Source organism: Lepisosteus platostomus, chromosome 20, assembly GCF_059453375.1.
Source record: "Lepisosteus platostomus isolate fLepPlt1 chromosome 20, fLepPlt1.hap1, whole genome shotgun sequence".
In the NCBI taxonomy this organism is placed as follows: domain Eukaryota; kingdom Metazoa; phylum Chordata; class Actinopteri; order Semionotiformes; family Lepisosteidae; genus Lepisosteus; species Lepisosteus platostomus.
This window is the reverse complement of record NC_142630.1, coordinates 15,248,779-15,270,224: the sequence shown is the minus strand read 5'-3', so window position 1 is coordinate 15,270,224 and position 21,446 is coordinate 15,248,779. Positions and strand designations below refer to the sequence as shown.

The 21,446-nt window shown below is 41.1% G+C and overlaps 1 protein-coding gene across 1 annotated transcript in view; it reads right to left on the bottom strand.

Moving 5' to 3' along the window:
• Positions 1 to 16,857: 16,857 nt before the first annotated feature.
• rpgrip1l (RPGRIP1 like) overlaps positions 16,858 to 21,446 on the bottom strand; it is a 62,647-nt gene continuing 58,058 nt past the window's right edge. Inside the window, exons 25-26 of the mRNA XM_088613575.1 lie at positions 19,818 to 19,951; positions 16,858 to 17,462 (exon numbers count right to left, since the gene is read on the bottom strand). Coding sequence (XP_088469701.1) covers positions 17,368 to 17,462; positions 19,818 to 19,951 — 229 coding nt within the window. The 3' untranslated portion in view covers positions 16,858 to 17,367. The remainder of the gene's footprint in view (positions 17,463 to 19,817; positions 19,952 to 21,446) is intronic.

The window sequence follows — 21,446 nt, the reverse complement described above, 5'->3', positions numbered from 1 at the left end:
GTGAAAACAGATAATTTGTAATACTATGTACGACAATTATACACATTGTATAGCTAACAACAATTTGTTGAAGTTGATATTAACAATCCCACAAAAAAAGGTCAGATTTTTTTCCCTCGGCCACATTAAATCCCATTATCATGAACATTATTTTAGACACGCAAAGACAATTATAAAAAGAGTTAAAGCTTAATCTTCATAATGACTAGCTGTTATTTAAAAAATAATAGTATTGCAGTGTCCAACTTTTAATATGCTGCTTCTTAATGAATCTGTTTAATATTCATTGGTAATTTCCTTGCGTTTGTCTCATTCCCTAGTGATAATGCCGTACAGGGTGTTTTAAAGAGGCAGGCGTCGTCTTGAGGCTGTGAGACAGGAGAGTGTTGCATTCGTTTAGAGGGATCAGGCTAAACTTCACAAGCCTATCAACTCTTCACCTGTCTACTCCTGGATGTTACAGCAATCAGTCAGAGATCAATTCATCATCACCTGCCTCTGCCCTTGTTGTATGTAAGCAGGTGTGTTCATAGTGATTACAGTTACTCCAGTGATATTTGTCCTCTGTCTTTTTCTTTTCATGTGATTAAATCCTCTATCTTAATCTCCACTACCTATTCACAGCTTTAGGCTAAAAATACAACTGTAGACCTCTGTTTGATCACAGCGAATCTGTAAATCCATACATGATGATGATCTTACCGTTCGTTTCTACTAATGCGGAACAAATAGAGAATAATTTGGCACTGTCATGTAAAACGGAAGCAGACACACACCTGAAGAAGGCTTCACAGCCTTCTGTCTTTTGACATTTCAATGTGGAATTGATCTCTATGTGTTCCTTTACAGCTCACATGCTGATGCAGGTCTCTGCTCAGATCTCAGTCTCCTCAGGTGCTCTGACTCCAGTTCTGCCAGCTCTAGGCTAGTTTTCTGGGGGCATTTTATTTGCCAAAACCCCGGTCAGCCTATAGGAATCAGAGAGTAATGGGGTGGAGGTGGAGGGTAGGATCAGGGTGAGTATTAGAAGTGGCATTCTTCAGTTTATTTATTTTCACTATTGGGTATATTTAAAAAAATCTACAAGGACACAATTCCACAACTGTGTAAAAGAAGCTAAATGGACCCAGTGACGCCTATTGTTTTGAAAACTTTATCAAGAATAATTTCAATACTCTTTTGAGAGGCTTAATCCTCTTTCCGCGCACAGAAACTGGCATGATCCCACCAGTGCCTTCATAAACATATCAAATACTCCTGCTCCTATAATTCCAGTATATTTTGTTTTTTTGGAGGGTGGTGATATAGCTTTGTTTTTAAAAATCAAGGTGAAAAAATCAATTGTGTTATGAAAATGTTTGTGAAATGTTTTTCAACAAAACCGAGATTCGTATGGAATTTGTTTGTGCCAGTTAGCATCACACAAACAAGCGCAGTGCCGCCTCAGACATTTATATAGCGCCTGACACAGTGTGCTCTCTCTCGCTCAAGGGAACTCTCCCAGCAGCCCTGTCGTACCAGCCTCTTACCACACAGTGAGCAAACACACAACCAAACGCGCCCATCAAACAGCACGACAACATAAATAATGACCACGGGCTCTTAAACTTTAATTCAGGCAGAGAGGTGTCCCTTAGTTATGTTAGCCCGCTGCTTTGAAAACCTTGAGCCCCCTAATTCGACTCCTAGAGTGAGGTTTAAATGACAGTTAAAAATTGCACGTGGCAGCTCCCAATGAAATTTGTCTTGACAGGAAAGACATAAAACTAAGAACGAATGACTCTGCTTCCTGGTAATAAGTAATAACAATGTTAGCCTGCATAGGAAGAGCAGAGGCTGGATTCAAATGCAATATTAATTTTAGGAATATGAGCGACTAGGGAGAGAAGGCAGCAAAAAAAAAAAACAACAAATCCTTCATATAGCAATAGTCTTTTCTTATCCCCCAGGCTACAGCCTCCCTTACACCCCAATACAGCAATTATGTGCTATAATGACTGCTGTGCAAATAAGCCAAGAGATTTTATTAAACCAAATGAGAGAATCATCTGTGTATTATTGCTGCTTGATTGACAGTGACAAGTGTTGGGCAGGCACAGATGTGAATGTGATGAATAAGCTCTCAGCAAAGCTCTTGATAATGTTACTCCTGATAAAGTTGCCCGGCAAACCTCGCTGAGTAAATAAAGGGGAAGGAACTCAACGCATATTAATTTCCATTGTCAGGAAGCTTCAGCGCTGACGGTAAATGGGAGTTCAGGAGACAGAGGGGGTGTGCGTGTTGGGGGGGGGAGTTTGAGGAGAACGGAAAGGCTCCCTGCTTGGCATTTTATATGAATAATAATAAAAAAATGCACTTATCGTGTGCATAGATCTTTCAATAATAATAATAAGAAGAAAAAATATTCATATTAAAATTAAAGGTCATTCTCCATAACAGCTAAGCTTTCTAAGCTGCAACCTTTACATGGGTAGTCGTCTGGAAATACAGATGAAAGAAGGTCGGGGTTGTGCAGTGCTATCTGAAGAAGAGGAGTCGAGGGAAGGCACCCCCCCAGCACTCATGCTGCCCGCCGTGGCTCGTGCTGAGCTGGCACCGGAGCCACGGGCATCAGAGAAGCCACCTGTGAGGGGCAATGGCTCCAGCTCGGCTGCTCTGTCACTCGTTCTGGTGGTACTGGTGGTACTGGGAGCAATCTCCCCCCCAGATCTGAAATCCCCGTGGACAAAGGAACTGGGCAATTCAGAGTCGCCGATCAGGGCTCGCCTGCATGGTTTGGATTCTGGAAATGTTTGTGAAATCTTTTTCCATTGCTCTGCTTTTCAACAAAACCGAGATTCGTATGCAATTTGGCTGTGCCGCTTCAGACATTTATATAGCGCCTGACACGGTGTGCTGCCCTGAGTCCCGCTCTCTCTCGCCCTGGGGAACTCTCCCAGCAACCCCTTGCCACACAGTGAGCGAACACACAACCAAATGCGCCCATCAAACACGACACGACAACGTGAATAACGACCACTTAATCACAGTGTCTTCCAGGTTCTCCCAGTGAAGAAACCTGGTGAAACCCAGACTCCACGCATACAGGGGCGCTAGTGATCACCACTAGAGCGCCGTGCCGCAGCGCGGGTCTTAGACAGGCTCCGAGCCCGCCAGCAAGCCGGTGTCGTGTGATACCATAGGGGCGAGATGGCAAAGGACACTGGTGCACAACCATCCGGAAACCCTGGTTTGGTAACAGTGGCTTTCTGAAGAAGGGTAACACGTGTAAAATTGTAACAGCGTTTGATTCCTTTTATAAGTAATCAGGGCTTTTCAAGTCCCCTGTCTGAACTGAACCATTGGGCACGTGGTCATCTGCTCATATGGCTGAAGGCTGTGACAAGAGAGTCTCCTTGCTTCATGGCAGCCAAATGGTCTTCTTAATCTGAGTCTGTTGTAATAAAGGGCATCAAGAGCATTATTGCCTAGTGTAATATATGTGACTGTTGTCTGCAAATGTATCACAAGCTGGCATTTATTAGTGCCGTGCACAAGTGAGGGGCATGTTATTTGATTTGAATAACAGCTTAGAGCTACATTTCAAGCCTTGAAATATATTAAGATGAAGCAATCTCATTTAATAACATAGAAACTAATAAAAGGAAACTGATTTGAAATTAAATTTATGAATATTGCTTGGCAGGAGTAATGATCAGAAAAGAGAGCCTGGTTTGTCATTTTAAACCAGCGAGCTCTGTTTCGGCTGGTCTGCACAGTGTGAATGGATGGCTCATACACTTAAGACCTCGTTTCTAACGCCCTGTCCTGGCAGTGAAGAATGGAGGTGTTTTAACAGAATTCAGAGAGGGGCTTGTATGTCAAAATGCATTGAGTTAATAAAGACAATCCATGAGTAAACTTTAAAAAAGGAAGCAGGTACCCACTCTATTTATTCTTAATTTTTAGAAGAATGTGAGCCTTCTTTCAGGTGTAGGAAATCCCCATCAGAGTTAATACTGTATTTTTCAGTTTCTCTTGTTTCAAAGTCCCACATCAATAAAACAGTGAAATACAGAATCTGTCTTCCTTTTCTGTCTCCAGAACATTTCTTTATGAGCTGCTAGAGCAGCACAACCACGCTTAATTACTCTCTTAAAATATCACCTCTCACAGTCATTTTTTATGACTACAGTATTTTTACTTTGTCCAAAATCTTGTTCCACACACTTTGTTTTGCAGTTTTGTTTTACAATATAACTTCTCACAGGCCTCGGTTGTTTTAAAATATTTTAAGACCTTTGGCAGTGAGCTGTGTTAAGGTCGCGTACTAATAATAATTATCACTAATACTAATCATTTTTTTTAATGCACTGTGTTTTTGTCAGAAGTGGTACAATGAAATTGGTAATGCCATTGAAATGTGTAAAGTATGACCCTTAAATATCTTCCATACCCATTCAGGGAGTGTGACGTGGATTTTTGTATGTGTGTCTGTGCTGAAAAGGGCACCTCGCCTGCTCACTCGCCCCCTGTGTGTCTGTGCTGACCAGGTCAGCTTGTATCCTCTCTCTACACTGTCCAGGACATGTTATCCCTTCTTCCTGAGCCACTGACCTGGTGAGTCTGCTGCTCCTCTGTCTGCCACTGCTTTCCCAATGCACATTAATCTTCACCTGCTGTATATCTCCGAGTTTAACAAGACTTCATTAACAGATGCATTTCTGGCAATTGATTAGGAGACGAGCGGGAGTATTTTTTTTACTTATTTATTTATAGACGTATTTTTCTAAGTTTAAAGCCCATTAGTCTGATTACCTCTGAGAGCTGGTATAACAGATGTCCCAGGAACTCCAATTCAATAATGCATGGTTGAAAGCTATTGATGTAATGGCGTCAGCACCAGAGTGTATGATATCCCATGATAAGGATAATAATAGTAATACTACAATGCATGCCCATCTAAGAGCCATTCACCTTCTGATAAACCCAGGCAGACTTTGCTGAACACCTTTATTCATAGTTGCTGATTTTGTCTTATTTTTATCTTTAAAAAGCCAGATTCACATTCTACCCACATGATTAAACTCCCAACACCAGCCTCCAGTCCCTGGGACACACAGACTGTCCGTTGGGAGCCAACCAGTCTGGCTCAGGTGAGCTTCAGGTTTCTCTGCTTTTCATCCTATCTGACCTCTCAATTAATCTATTTGCTCAGCAGATGCCCTTGTCACGATTCATTGCGCTGGTTATGTCCTTAATTGGATCAGTTGAACAATCCCCCCACCCCCCCCCCCATGTTTCAAGCCATTTGTGGTGCAAAGGGTTCAGTAAAAGTTGCCTCATTCCAGTCTTGAAGTCCCTTGAACCTCTTCCCCCAAAACACGCACACAGAGCAAGGAATCAACTGGCAGCAATAGGCGCCTAAACCGCACCAAATAGCAGTAACTGTCAGACAGCAGGAAACGGGGAAAGTCAGACTGACAGTGGCATCTGTGGTCAATTTTACAGCTGGAGAAAAGACAGAGTCAATTCACGGACTCCCTAAAGAAAACATTATTGTATGTAGTGCTTAGTGTCAGACATTAGAGGTCACTCTAACTCCACTCTGTGCGATTACGCACTCTGTTAAGGCTTCAAGAATTGTTTTAGGATTTAAACATTTTTAGGACCAGCACATCAAATTAAAAGCCCTTGCCTGGTATGCTCTTTTTACTTATTATAATTTTAGGAAAACAGAGATAAGGAATGTTTTATTAAGGATATATCTATCCAGACTGAAGCTATATCGCTTCTGTCTTATTACAGAATCATTCTTTCATTTCAGGTTCCCACTAGTTTAGTTTTTTTTAAAAAAGTTTGTTTCTGAAACTGTGCGCAAATTGTTACTTCTTCCTCTTCCTCCTGTTTCGAGATTTTGTCATACAGATATCGTGCGTGGTTGACCCAGAGGTGTGGAGTGTGGTGAGTGTGAAGACTGGGCTGCTGTCAAACAGAGGGGTCCTGTCTCTGGTGGGGGACGCCAGTTTCTGACTGACCACGCTGGACAGTGTGTCACCCATTGATCGCCGCAATTACAGAGCAAGCGAATGGACCTTTCTAATCACTGAGCATCACTGTGTCACATTTCCAGATGTGGGAATGCTTTTTCCCCCCTTTGTATGGAAAACAAGCCCTGAGACAAAAGCTGCATGTTTTCCTGTTAACTCTGAGCAGTACTTTGAGATAGATGTGGTGCCAGAGGAGAGCCCACTGCATCTGTTGGGCAAAGCTCCCAAGCAGTTTCCTTCCTCAGCAGACGGGCTTGTCGATTTAATGTCACTATTCAATAAAAAATCACTAAATGTAATTGTCTCAAACTGTATTTTGCAACCTTAAGAACATAGGACAGTTTGTAAAGCAGAGAAGGCTGTTCACCATTCTCTCGCTGGTTGCATCTGCAGTAAGATATTGTTGCTGTACGAATCAGAACACTACTCAGGAGCCCAGTTAGGACAGTAAGGAAATGGCATAATTATGAAAATGTGTAGGTCTTGATCTCCCGCGGTAAAAGTATCTGTGTAAGAAACATATAATAGCTAGGATGGACATAAACTGACATGTGTAGTGTGCACTGTACATTAACGTATAGACATCTGTTTACTATGAAGTACAGTATTAGACTGCAAAGCGTAATATACTTTTGTGTGGTTTTATGTTTTTATTATAGTTATAGGGAACAGCATAGGGCAAGAATGATCAGATGTGAATCTTTTTAAGGCTAAATTCACACTGAAAGGATGCAGTACTCTAATGAACCCCCCCCCCACCCCTTCCATTCTCATTTTATTTTTTATTTCCTGCTGAGACCTTTTCATCCCTTAAGAACAGTCTTCCCAGTAACTCGTGCTCTTTGAGCATTTTTACAGCAATATGGGGGCACATGGTTGTGTTGACGCAGCTCCTCCATGCTCTTTACAAGCTGATCTGTATTTGTAGATCATGACGGGGGTGTAATTGCATGTGTGCACTGATGTATACAATATGAAACTGTACATCTCCATACCCCCCGGAGCAATGAAATGTACAAATAAGAGCTGAGCTATGTTACGATCAGATGTGTTACAAATTAACGTGATTGCAGAAAAGCAATGAAACTATTACAGCTGAAACACTGTGATTGACAACTACGATGTGATTGTGTACTGAAGAAAATGATTCTGCTAACATTGATCAAATATATAACTGTAATATAATCAGTTTGCACAGGTTTACTAAATCCTACTGATGTAAAAGCTGGAAAAAAGATGCACACGAACCGCTTATAATGATAAAATCATCAGTGGGGTGAAGAGGATAGGAAGTGTTGTTTTTTTTTAGAGTTGGGACAGATTGGCTGTCCTCCCTGATCAGCCTCAGAATCTTATTCACCACGACCTAAGACCTACAACACCAGGCTCTTCTTGTTCACGAAACAATTGAATAGAAAAATAGGAAGGAGCTACTGCTGGCAACACAGTTGAGCTTGCCTGCCTTTGTCACTGCCCGTGTAGAAAGTCTTGTGTCCTTTTTGTCTGATTTGCAGTCCGCAGTCTTTAAAGGCAGGACGTTTCACACTGCAGAAACCAGCTCAAAGCCACAACTCAAACTGCTCTTCCTTACAACCAATTTATTCAAACTCATTGAAATCTTTTTTTCTTTCCTTCTGATTGTTTTCCGCTTGGATGCATTCATTCATTAAAGTAAAATCATAAATATAAAGTGTATCTGAGTATTAATATTTTTCCCTCTTTGTAAGAGCTCAATCAACCATAATGTCCTAATTTTTCTCTGTGAACCTCATTTCACATTATCTCGCTAACCAAGTAAATGAGGATCCCAAAAGGGATTTATTTCATTTATCGGGATTATTGAATTAAATTAAACTAGACACTTACCGCAGGCTGAATATTCCTTTTCTTTTTTTTTCCACCCTCAAAAGTCAGAACTCTTACCAGAAAGGGCAGAAAGAACGGGCACTTCATACATCTGACATGTCATTCTCACAGACCTGAGTGTGTCTTTCACTCATCATCAAAGATTGGAAACATCACCCTGTCTGTGCAGCTGCCCAGGAAGAGAGCTCAGTTGTGTAATAACCTACAGTATTTATATAAACACCTCCACACTGCTGAAGCGTGTGTGGCAAAATAGCTCTGGATGAAAACAGAGTGCTAAAATTAAGAGTTTTAAAATGTGCAAAATGGAGCAAATTTCATCTTAAACTGCAACCTTTTGAGCTCCAATCTAAAAACAGGTCTCAAGAGAGCAGATTACTGGGCACTCAGGCCTCCTTACAGTCGCACCAGAGAAACGAGTGATTAGTGAAGACGGGTGGGAAAAATTTAGCAGTACCCAAAATGGTCCTTCTGCAACCTACAAAGTGCTTTTTTAAACATTAAAATCGCTGTGATTTTTTAAGCCAAACAATGTGAACAGCAGGAGCTTGTTTTTCAGCTTTTCCGTGGGGTTTTTGTGAGGAGGGCGTTGGAGGAGAGCTGGCACAGACTCAGAAGTTAGACGCAGAGGCTGGTAGTTAGAAGGTGCTTAATAGTTCTGTTGGTGATGCTGTGTGAGATTGAGCCTATCTACAGTGAAATGAAATTCTCCAAAGGGAAAACAAAGAAAATATTAAAACCTGAAAGCAGTACTGGGCAGGGACAATTTAAAACCACAAGTGAGAAAACACGAGCAAAGGTTATTTGTTGTATTCCCTCTCTAGCTGTGTCAAGGGTGCACCTCGGACAAAAGCCATGTTCTTCTGCTTTTCCTGCATTCCCCAGCTGGAGGCAGACTTCCTCCACTTGACTGGAGAGACTGCATGTGCAAACGTTTCCCTTCAGCATCACTATTGTGTTGCTGCCCAACACAGTAAAGTGCTTGCTTATTCAAAACCTGAAAAATAAACACCAGAGTTATGATGATCACAATTTCATTCCAAGCGCCTGTGATAATAGCTATGCCTCCCAGAGAGGTAATACAGTGTGCGAAGGATAGGTGATGTCTTCCCTGAGAGACACACTATTCAGGGCTGTGAATTAATTGCATACAGACCCCAGTACGGTTCTTAAGCTGTTTTTCAAATGAAACTACAACAGCAAAACATTAATAATGTTTTCAATCTGCATTTTCAGCAGTAGGACAGAACTGATGAGAATATAGGTTATTCAAGGAAAAACTAGTTCTCAGATCAATTTAAAAGGTGAGATATGTGATATGTAATGTGCGTGTGCATTTCTGTTAATGGGAGACTTCCTATCCTGGAACCTCTAGCTTGGTCTAAATGGGACTTACAGGGTTATGGGAAGAACGCAGGCCTACTTTTCTTAGAGTGTTTTCCAACTCATTTATGACAACTTTACTTTTAACAGCTAGACAAAGGGGGTAGACTTTACGATGTGCCCGAACAGCCGCTGTGACTAAAACTTTGGCAGGAATGACCATGATTTGCGTGAGTGAGCACTTAACCATAAAGCGAAATAAAAGTGTGAGGGCTTGGAAAGCTAGCATGGCACAGTAACACAATACCAGGTCTGCCTTTAAATGTTTATTAAAAGTAATAAACTGAAAACGGACTAAAACATACAGAATCTTTACATTATACATAGTGTGCAAGTAAAACAGATTTAAAAGCTGTACAGAGATAGAAAAACAAAAACTACTTATAGTAGTAGTTAATAGCTACTTTTGAATTTTGATGAAAAGTATTTTAACACCCCTAAAAATCAGGAGATTTATGGGTGGAAATGCTATTTAATTAAGTTCTGCTTCAGCTGGCTGTGGTGGCTGAATTAGCTTCCCACAGTGTGCACTGTGTGTGCACTTCTTCCACTGGGTGTGTGTGGGAACAGTTATACATTTAAAAAGTAAAATAAAAATGAATTGACTTAATTCTCATTTTCCTGCTTGATTCCAAAGGTTAAAGCAAAATAGCAGGACTGGAATCCGGGGACTGTTCTGTCAGGAAAAGCATGGATAATCAACCTAAGGCTTTATGAATGCAGACTTTATCTGGTACCCCCTTCCCAGAGAACAGGCACTAGGAAGCTTTCAGTAGAAATGAAAGATCTGTGAGAGACACACACAGCTTTTCGAGAATCTAATCTGAGGTGTCACTGATGGACAAAGGCCACCGCAACACGTTAGACAAAGGCTGGAGATAAACTTTTGATTAACAGGAGAAATCTTAGTTTCAATTTTGGAAAAGTGCACACCCTTCTATCTGTGCAAAACAAACTGATTGTTGATATACACTGTTTTTTTTTCCTTTGCCAGAACTGTAAACTGGAGCTGTTGAGAAGCAATTTCACTTGTCCCAACACATTCCCTTTGGCTGAGACGCAGCCTGTCAATAGCATGAATTAAATGCTATTTGTACTGAGAGGAGTGGAGGATATGGAGATCAACTGGGCTGTAGGCAGGTAGCTTTTCCAATACTGTATGTCCTCTCATCTCTCCATTCCTGACATTCATCTTTTACTGTGCTCCTTCTGCATGACTCTTTCTCTTGATGTTGCTACATTTGGAAGCAAAGACATTCAGAGTAAGACATTCTGTCTGTCGGGGTATACAAAGTCTGAAAAATAGCATCAGGAGAGCAGGAGATACATGGGCATTAACAGATCAACTTAGAGAAGATAAGATCACTTTATTAGCCATATACAATTTCTTGCATTAGAAATTCATTGTTTCACATACCCCAGCTTGCTCTCCATGAGAGATGCAGGCACACAGACAGGGAAAGAGAAGCTTGGGGTCAGAGCACAGTTTTTATACAGCACCCCTGGAGCAGTTGGGGTTAAGGGACTTAAGTTGGGGCTCAGGGGCCCAACAGAGTAGGATTCCTCTGCCAGCCTGAAGATTTGAACCGGTAACCTTCCAGCCACAGGCACAGATCCTTAGCCACAGTGCCACTGCTCCACCCCCTAGTGCTTTGCTTGTGTGCCATTGATATTCTCCTCTCCTTCACCTTCGGAAAGTCTGGAAAGTTTATTTTCATTCCATGCCCTGCTAAATTAGCACGTCAGTGCAGGCTGAAGCAACATTGCTGATCTACAGTAAAAACACAGAACAATAAATGCAGCTATTAGATCACTAGATAGCAGAAAATGAGAAGCAGATGATTTTGGCTATTCGTTATAAATTGAGAAAAATTAAGGTTACATTCACTCCCACACAGGTCCAGATCAGAAGAGTTCAGACACCTCCAGTATCTCTTGAGAAGAGCAACTTCACCCAATACCCATGGAAGGGGGTGTGCTGATAGCCTCTTTAATCATTTGTGCTTCTTGAAAGAGGTCAACAGAGAAAGGAGCGCTGTTTTGAATAATTAATTTAGAGACACAATCTGTGCAATCTTCATTCAAATCCTCAGTTTAATGGAATCGTCTGTTTTCTCCCCTGCTCATTTACCATTCATGTGTGTCTTCTGTAATTTGTTTTTATGAAAATAAGCAACACCCTAACATCACAAACACTGTGAGGAAATCTGTAGAAAGGTAAACACAAAGTCCAATTTAGATGCTGTGGGTGCCTTAAGCTTTAATGCTAACAACAACTGGAAGGTACTAAAAGGCATTAATTCATTAATTAACAGCGGGAATGCTTTATGAAAGATTCTAACTGTAAAGTTGGCAGCAAAGGTTTCTCTTCTAAAACTTCATCTGATGGTTCACTCCCACGACTGAATAACCCACAAACCTCTTTACCTATTTATAATTTAGCACTTTATTAAGATTACGGAGATGCATCTTTTGGGTTTGCAAATACGAATTAAAGTAGCCCCGATGATGAAGTGTGTGGCATGGAATATTAATCACGTTCCTGCTCAGTCTGAAAATGAATAAATGCAGAGTGTGGGGTTGGGGCGGGAGAGAGAGAATGGGGCAGGGTTGCGTTAAGAAGGATTTACTTTATCGTTTTGGCAGCCTGGAGATAAGGTTCAGATTCCTGTTTCTGTGTTCTTTTATTGCTTGCCCATTATCAAAGACGCCACTCGAATTTTGCTGTCTAATGCATACGGAAATCATTTTGCATTTAATAGGGGTGCCAGTTTGACTAAGAATCTTATTTTCCAAATCCACAAAAATTTTAAGAGGACCGTTGTCTGAACAGATGTAGAGCCTCGTTTCATATTGGCACGGCCACCGATGTCAACGTTCTGCTGGAATTTATGCTCCTTTACCAGAAGGGTTGGGGAATTGCGCATTGTGGTCTTAGGTCATGTGACATGCCAGTGAACTAATGGCTTTTTTTTTCTTTTTCTGTGTTTCCATGTTTGTGGTGACAACTAAAAACATAGCTAATAAAATCATGATCTGGTTAATGTCGTTTTTCCCTTCTGCAGAGGGGAGTCCTTGTTTTAATTTGAATGCAGTTCAACAGCAGAGCAGCCCAACGAATGATAAAATATATCAACAGTGGCACAACAGTAATAGTAGCATGCCCCAAGCAGTGCCGGTGGTGTCGCTGGTGCAGAGCTGGGATGAAGCAGCTGTTAGGAGTTACAGTGTCTAGTGCTTCACCCTTCAGAGCAAGATAGGTGGTCTTACAAGGACATAAGAACTGTTACAAAAGAGAGGAGGGCATTTGGCCCGGCTAGCCTGTTTAGAAGGTCATCGTTAACTGATGCAGCTGTTTCTTGTAGGGGCCAAAGGGTATCGGCTTCAACAGTATAGCTGGGTAGTGTGTCCCACATTCCTACAACCTCTGGGTAAAGAAGTGCCCCCTGTTTTTTATTTTAAATGCACTTAGACCATACTGCAGTGAAAGACCAGGCTATTGAGAGTAGTGTACCAGGAGGTGCTCTTTTCCCTCTGGGTCAGAACTTCCAAGACTAATGCCCCACTATAGTGCCCGGGACACTGTGCTTTAGGAGGTGCCATCCTTCTGGTGAGACATTAACCAAGACCCTGATGATTCTGTCATTAAGGATCACATGGCACTTTGTAAAACAGTAGTTAACCTGCCTGTCCTGGGCTTGTACAGTCTAGCCCTCTTTATTCAATTGGTGAAGCAGTTTCTCTTCTTTCCACCTATGCAGTGGGGCTGCTCTCACGCAACATCCGGTCAATACAAGGATTTTTTTCTTTATGCTGCTTACGGCTCAGCTCTGTGGAGGACGAGGTGTTTGTGGAGAAAAGCACAGGTGCATTTAAGCTAACAATCCATTCCACGCACCCTCCCCTCACCCACCACAATCACTAGGGACATCTTTAGTAGACCACAAGGCACTGGGCAGTGTTTGCACTTTTAAGTGCCTTGCATTCGAACCGATGGCTTGTATCTTCACAAATTGGAATATTGAATTTTTAATTATGTAGACTACATTTTCAAATAAGCTGTAGTTCTTCTTGTATTAACCAGGGTCGGGACATCTAAACTTCATGGGAGCGACAAATCTGTCAGTACGAGTGACCAGGTAGGAGACGAACGTGAGCGTGAGATCAGCTTTGCTGAAGTCTAGCAACTGCTGGAACAGCAGAGGAACTGGGACTGCATGTTTGAATGAAATGCCTCAGTCCTTGGAGCGCACACCGCCCCAGCTCTCTGCGGCATGCGGGTTAGCTGTTGAGTGCGCGTGATCTACTGACAGGACGTGTTTAAGTCGATCGAAAAGAGTGTCGGAGCCTCTAGGAGCCGCTTAACAGCAGACAGTTATCAGATAACCACATTAGCTTGGCAGTGTCCAAGAGTGTTTGTCAAACAATTCCTTGGGGGCATGTGGTCCCTTACTGTCTTGCGCTGGTTTGTGGACATCTTGGTCCTTATTTGCAGTGACTGGGATCTAAAATGACATAATTAGAAAGCACAAAGAGCGCATGTGTCAGGCTCAACCTCAAACTCTGGGGCTGCTAATTTTCTTTAAACACGAAACAGTTGCCCCATTTGAAGAAACTGTGTTTTTGGACAATATAAAGGCAGTGCTTTTAGGAGGTTTGGCCGGCAGTGAAAGATTGTGCTGTTGTTATTATTTTTTCACCATTTGTTTTGGTTTCTGTTGTGGAGGAGGCAACCGACGAGTTTCGTGAGTGAAAGCAGGCAGAGAGTCATTTGTCACTCAAGGGGTGTAGTCATCCTGACCCCAGCGCTGACTTGACTTCACATGCAGAGTGTACTGTATGCTTGCTGGGACAGAGGAAGCACTAAAAGGAACACGTCTGGTTTGGAAAGATGCACCACAATGCCATTTTTCCTAGGCTGCCCCAATTAATCTTGCTGATGATCCAGACTGGTTTGAATTACCATAATAGTTGATAGTTCCTAATGATGATTTAGCAAAGCACAGCCAAAGAAAGCTGGAGAAGGGATCCAAAAGAATGAGATAAGAGGCGGCCCAAGTGACATCAGACATGTGGCTGTTGACTGGGGATGGTGTGGTAGGCTGTGCAGATGTCTGCGGTTTTTGCAGAGAAGTTGCAGGGGGAATGTTTTAGTTATGAGGATTAGCGATCTCTGGAGTTAGGGTGCTGCAGATCTCCCCCAGGGACCGAGTCTTCAGTGTCATTTCTTCACAGCATTTGTGGCCTGCTCCCATGCTGAGCGTGGGCACAATTATTCCAACAGCTTCACACTGTACATCAACAAATTAATATTGCATGGATGTCATTTCAAAGCCTGCTGAAGATGGTCAGCCATTATTGAAGCCATTAGAGCACAGATGGTTCAGACTATATGCAGATATTCATGCTTGCATTTTTTGCATTATGGAAGGTTTTTTTTTTTCCCCCGTTGAACTGTAATGAATTGTCTCATAATCTATTCCATCGCCACACCATTAGCAGGCTTTGAATGTTCACTAATATGAGCACAGGCCTCATTTTCCAGGGCTTTAATCACACAAAGTAGTGGGTGCCTAATTCGCTAAATGAAATGGGCTATGATTACTGAAGCAGAGATTTAATATATCACGGAAAATTAGGTAGATTTTAATAAATTACTCATCCCACTGAATGCTTTACATATGCTTATGAAGGGACAGGAAATGTTTGCAAACAGTGAAAATGGACCAGATCACTTTGAACAAAGAGGAGTGACGAAGAAGAAGGGGCTGATAATGGGTACATTGACATCCACCACTGACTGAAACCCTCTCGGCACTCGTGTCCTTACAATGCTCTCTGCCATCTTCTTTTTCAAAGGCTGAAAGCAAGATGAAGCTCAAGGCGTGTTTCAGCTACAGTGCTTTCCGAACCATTGCTTTTATTAGGTTACGTTTGTCGGTCTGTTTCAGTGCTCCATTTTAACCAAATGATAACATTTACATAACAATGGGAGATCATTTTCTGCCCTTATGTAGGTTAGACATGTTATACTACACAGGCAGAATATAAGGATTTGAACTTTTGCTTTTTTATTGTTTTATACTGGCAACACAACTTCAATGGACCTGTGTGCAGATATGTATACTAATCTACGTTACAGACTGATTTCAGGCTGAACACTAGAATGGAAAAACACAGTTCTGGTAGTTTCTTCAGGTTTGTATCCCGAAGCGGTGTGTCATATGCAAGAAAAAAGCAAGAACACGTTGTGATTGTGGGACATATATATATATACTGTATGTGAAGGAAAAAGTAAGGGTTTATTCCATGCTGAAAAGAATAGAAAAACGTTTTGGCTGTGGAGCATTCTTTGGCTGTCAACAACTGCATGTGTGTATATACTATACAGTATATGTATGTGTTCCATGGATCACAAACGTTCTGTATCTGTATATCTATATCCAGTTCTATAAAAGCAGTACAGACAAGAAATGTATACCCTTCTATAAATCAATTTCTGCTCTCAGTGATAAACACAGTCTTCCTGTGATGTGACTTTATTGGAATCATTTTAGTGTGCAGTTCTCTCTAAATAATGTGGCTGTGTATAAACGTCTGGAAGCAGTTTATGGTGCAACAGACCATATTTTCAGATCAGATAAATGCTGTCACTGCTTGTCTTTCAAAGCATCTCAAAGTCATCTCTGTGTACTTGAGGAGAAGAATTCCAAGCTAACCACCACTGTTTTTCTCTCAGGACTCGAAAGCTTCTTTATGAGCAGAAATAAAAAAAGTCTACATCTTATATGTTCCATACTCACATTTATACTAAATATAAATGCTCTTGACTTGTATGCAGCTAAAATCTCAAAATGGATTGTCCTGCATGGCTGACACCGTGTTCACAAAAATACATTGTTCTAATAAGAATTTATCCCACATAGAACTATTTCCCACCTGCTCCCTATACAAATGTATGCAGAAAACTTAAAAAAAGACTTTAATATGTTTTGTGCAAAAAATTCATTAAAACAATGTATCTACACTTTCTGTGTAATATGAGAAAATATTTTTAAAAAATCGAATTACAGAATTTCTCAGACCTGCTGATTCTATTGTTGGAATATTTAACCTCCAACCATAGAAGAAATTACTATGCTCTTTGTTGCTAACACTACAACACTGTGTAGAATGGCTCTTCAGGACTATAAATTGAGCACTGCTGGTTTGGCATGAAATCTGTTCAATGAGTAAGTATACTTACCTTACAGGCTATAGAAACAAATCTTAAATTTGATTTGCTTATCTCCCAACCAGTTTTTAAGAAATTTTTGTTTAGTCCTTTAGTCATATGCTTTAATCTTTGTGCATGCACTTTATAGATTTCAAAGGAATTTAGCTTAGACAGCATCGCCAATATTTCATTTCACAGGATTCTTCTGCATTAAGTATTACTGCCTTTTTTTCTCTATTCAGGGTGAATTTTAACCAAAAAAAAACAACAAAATCCATGCTTGAAGCATGAGAAGTAATCTGTGCTGTGCCTGTTTTTCTCCTCTGTATTTAATTGATAGAAATTGCATGCATCAAAGAAAATGCATACTGAGATTTAATGTGCATAAAATGGACATTAGCATTTTAAAGAGGTAGATTAACACATTAATCCAGGCAATTTTCATCTAGCACTTCCAATAAAATCGTCATAGTGTAAAACTCCTAATGAGGCTTAGCAGGCTTTTCATTTAGTTGAGTGATTAGGGATAACGCCCAAACTTCAGTTTAGAATGTGCATGCCAGGGCTTAAATCCTGAGCTGGCACTTTGAAAAGAAATATTTTATTAAAAAATTAACTGAGTTTCACACAACATTATTACATAAACACTGAATTCTACAACTGCAAGTGGATCCAATCCTTGACACAAAAGGCACTATTTTCCATTGTTTCGTTGTTGTTGTTGTTGTTGTTGTTGTATTTACACCGGAGCTACGAATTACAGTGATTTTTTCGACGCGCAGAATTACCAAAACATATAAATAGATTTACAAATGTTACATCAAGTATAAAAATAATGTCGTAGTGTGGGGAGAGGACAGGCTGTGGGAACATCAGGGCTCCTCCATGATGGACTGCAGGGCATCCAGAGCTTCCAGTGTCACCTTCAGACTCCCGATCACCACGCTGCCTTCCTGCACGTCCACAACTGCAACAACACGGCAAGACAAACGCGCCATCAGTGGGACACGTCAGTGTGCACAACACGGTTCCACAGCACAACCCGCTACAATTTCTTTTTAAAAAAGTCATGCTGGGGTATCTAAATCTACTCTGAACAAACGGCAGTATGTCCAAAACTCAGCAGCCAGAATCCTGACCAGGTCTAGTGCAAGTGTTCACATTACTCCTATCCTGGAGTCCTTGCACTGGCTTCTGGTCAAATTCCGTGTAGACTTTAAAATCCTCGTGCTCACCTATAAGGCTATGGCACCTCAGTACCTGTCTGAACTTTTATCACCCTACTCCCCACCTCGCAACCTCCGCTCTTCAAATTCTGCCCTCCTTACTGTCCCCCAAGTCCGTCAAGACAGGGCCTTCTCCTGTTATGCCCCCAAGCTCTGGAACTCTCTCCCCAAGGATATCAGAGAGTCACCTTCTCTAAACTCCTTCAAATCCAGACTCAAAACCCTCTTCAAAACCCTCTTCTTCAGAAAAGCCTTTACTTTACTGGTTCTATTCTTTACCCCTCTGCTTTTCTTAGTACCACAATCCACGGTCTCCTCTATATATTGTAATTGTGTTTTATCTTGTGTAATCTTATTTATTGTTGTTGTCATCCTGTAAAGCGCTTTGAGAAGCCACCTTTAAAGGCGCTATATAAAATTAAGTTTATTATTATTATAAAATATTTCCAGTGGGAGATAACGGCATTATTGATTTGGAAAATAGAGTTTGTAGTATGATAGAACAAAGCAAATTACGTACTGAAGCAAAAAGCTTTGAAAGTCAGTGCTTCACTGTTACCAAACCTGAGGTGAAGGCAATGACCTGCCAACCAGACCCAGCACCTGTTCACATATTACTAGAGAGCTTTAGACCATTCTGTGGCTACAAGCACAGAATGCAAGAGGCTGCCCTGATAAAAGAGATAGTTTAAAGGACTATACGCGCGTGACACTGTGACAATGAACACGATGTAGGAGAGCCATTTCCCAAGGCCTTACAGAATGTTCACAGGATACACCAAGTAGTTACAGTTAAACTGCTTTCATTTACCTATATATAAACTAAGCAGTAGTGTTTTCAAACAGGAAGGTCTGAACAATCCATATTATCATCACACTGAACAATGTGGCCAGCCTGGGAAAATTCTACATCTCTCAAGTGTGTTTGAGGCATCGTATTTTTCTAGTCTTGACATGGGAACAAACAAATTTTTCTACTAAAGAAAGTGTAAAAACACAGAAACCCTTTGCTATTTCTGGTGTTTCTGCATTGTGCTACATATATCTGAAAACCTCCTCTTACTTCCTTGTGAATTCTTTATGCAGTCCTATTCTTTCATGCCATTAATTTTCAGACATGAAACTCCACTCAGAACAATGTTGGAATTTTTATTACACGGATTATAAAACTCACAACATACTTTTAAATTAATAAACACAAAAGTGATGGGCTTTCAAAGCAGGATATTCTACTTGTTTTATTATTTATTTTAAAGAACTGTTCATGACATACACCTTCTCCTCCTAAGCAATATATTTTCTCTTTAATAATCTATATCTGACTCTAAGGTCTCCTCTATAGTAGCAGAAAGTGTCTTGAACGCTGATGTTACCTTGCATAAAGTAAGTGCTGTTAAGATAAGATCACTTTATTGGCCATATACAATTTCTTGCATTAGGAATTTATCTTTTCACATACCCCAGCTTGCTCTCCATGAGAGACACAGACAGGGAGAGGAGCTTGGGGTCAGAGTGCAGGGTCAGCCATTTATACAGCGCCCCTGGAGCAGTTGGGGTTAAGGGCCTTGCTCAGGAGCCCAACGGAGTAGGATTCCTCTGCTGGCTGTGGGATACGAACCGGCAACCTTCCAGCCACAGGTGCAGATCCTTAGCCACAGAGTCACCGCGCCGCCCGTGGTTGTATTAAAAGCCATACAACACTTTCAGAACACAGAGGAGAGATTACTACTCTAAACTTGTAGGAGCTTTAACAGATTGAGCTCTTAAAGGGCTAATTTCTTCCCGTTTTGAGAAACAAATATGAAAACTGATTACAGTACTTGTGAAAGAAAGGCAGTTCTTGCTTAATGCAACAAAACAACACTGTGCAAAGTGAAGGAAGGCCATGCATAGACTCACAGCAGTAACCGAGTCCCTGTCCACAGTTCCGTTCAACAGTGCTTGCTGTAACGTATCTATTGATTCTCAAGCCCACAGCTTGCATCATGGCCGTCAGAAGTTGGGGTAGGCTGGGCATTTGAAATCAAGGAAATGTTGCTGGGAAACAAATATGGGGAATGTCTTAGAGCGTCCCGAGTGTGTGTGAAGTTACTTACTGTCCAGGCTCCAGTCGATGAAGTCTCGCCTGTGCTCCAGGATGTCCCGGATCCTCAGGAAAGCCACACCCACATCTTCGCACTCCAAATCCTGCTCTTCCTCGGGGGGGTCGCTCACTACTGTGAACTTTATACTGGCAAACAAAGAGGAAATTCACCATGACACACTTTTACAAAGATCTATGAGGAATGATCATAGTAGCACTAGATATAAATGGGTATGACCTTGCACTGAAAGTGGTCAGCATTTTTGAAGAACACCTGAAATTTACAGTATTACTGTGCATCTTGTCTTTAATTAATAATTGGTATTTCATTCACAGACTTCTCATTGCTTATCACTTTTGCTTCTTATTTTTTGTCATTATATATTGTTGGCCATGTTTTTGTACATTTACAGACATGCGTGGTACCTTGCAAATAACACAATTTACCTTGATTATAGCTATGGAAATGACATGAATGTGGACATTTCATTGCTGGTAAAATAGTCTAGAACAACTGTTTGTTTTACATTTATGAAATAAGGTTAATGAATTTCCTTTGGCAGTTCTCTCCCATGAAGTGCATGGGTCCTGCTATCTGTCAGCCCTGTCAGTTTCTGCTCAACACAATGAAAGTAATAAGAATGGTGAACTGTTCAGGAGGTACAGAGAACGGATTGAATAAATCAGGATTAGGCAAACAAAAAAAAACAAAATCCAAGACCTATCAGGAGTTACAGGGAATGGTTACTGGATCCTGGTGAGTCGAGGATGAAGAGGAGACACTGAACCCAGCAGGACAGTTACAGCTCAGTCCGTATCTCAACACGCTCCTGGAACCAATACTGGCTGAGTCAGCTTCATACTGCCCACCAGCCTGTTGTCTACGTTTTCTCTTATCCAGATTAATTCTCTGGTCCTTCTCTTGCGTAAGAGCTTTATAACGCATCTAGGCTGCTATACTGGGAGCCTGCCTTATCTGAACTTGCTCCAGGGGACATCGACTGCCCTACAGTAGTTTTCTGTATAGCCAGAAAGAAATGGAAATAGCTCCTTAGTCCTTCTGTACAGTAGCCATGTACCTGCTGACCTGGACAAAACGGAAGCTCATGTACAATGAAAAAAAAAACAGTGCTGGAGACAAACTACTGCAGCATGCTCCAAGAACAGGGCTTAATTTATTTTTCACTGGAGGGGCAATTATGCTGTCACAGTCAACATTTCAATCTTGCCAAATCTTCCTAGTCTTGATCCAAACATCAGTGCCATTTTTGTTGAAATACATTAATCTCAAGTTGTAAAAAAAAAATGGTAAATGTTCAAGCCCGAGCCTTTATTTTCTTCTTGCAAAACTACTACTGAAAAAAAAATCTGGTCTAAATTTGAAAAAAAAAAACTACACAGATAAAGGAAAATTTTCACCCAGGGGGCAAAAACTGCCTCATATTTTAAACAATATCCAAGCTCTGTTTTTCTTCCTTTCTTTTTGTGTATAATTATAGTGATCTGTATGGGCTGATTTGCATTAGTGGCTTGTGCTATGGCCAAGACAGTTGGATGGACTAAAGGACAGGAATTTATAGCAAAGCACTCTTCTTTTGATATGCCTTGGCAAGGCTTTCTAAACCTTGAACGCTTGTAGGCT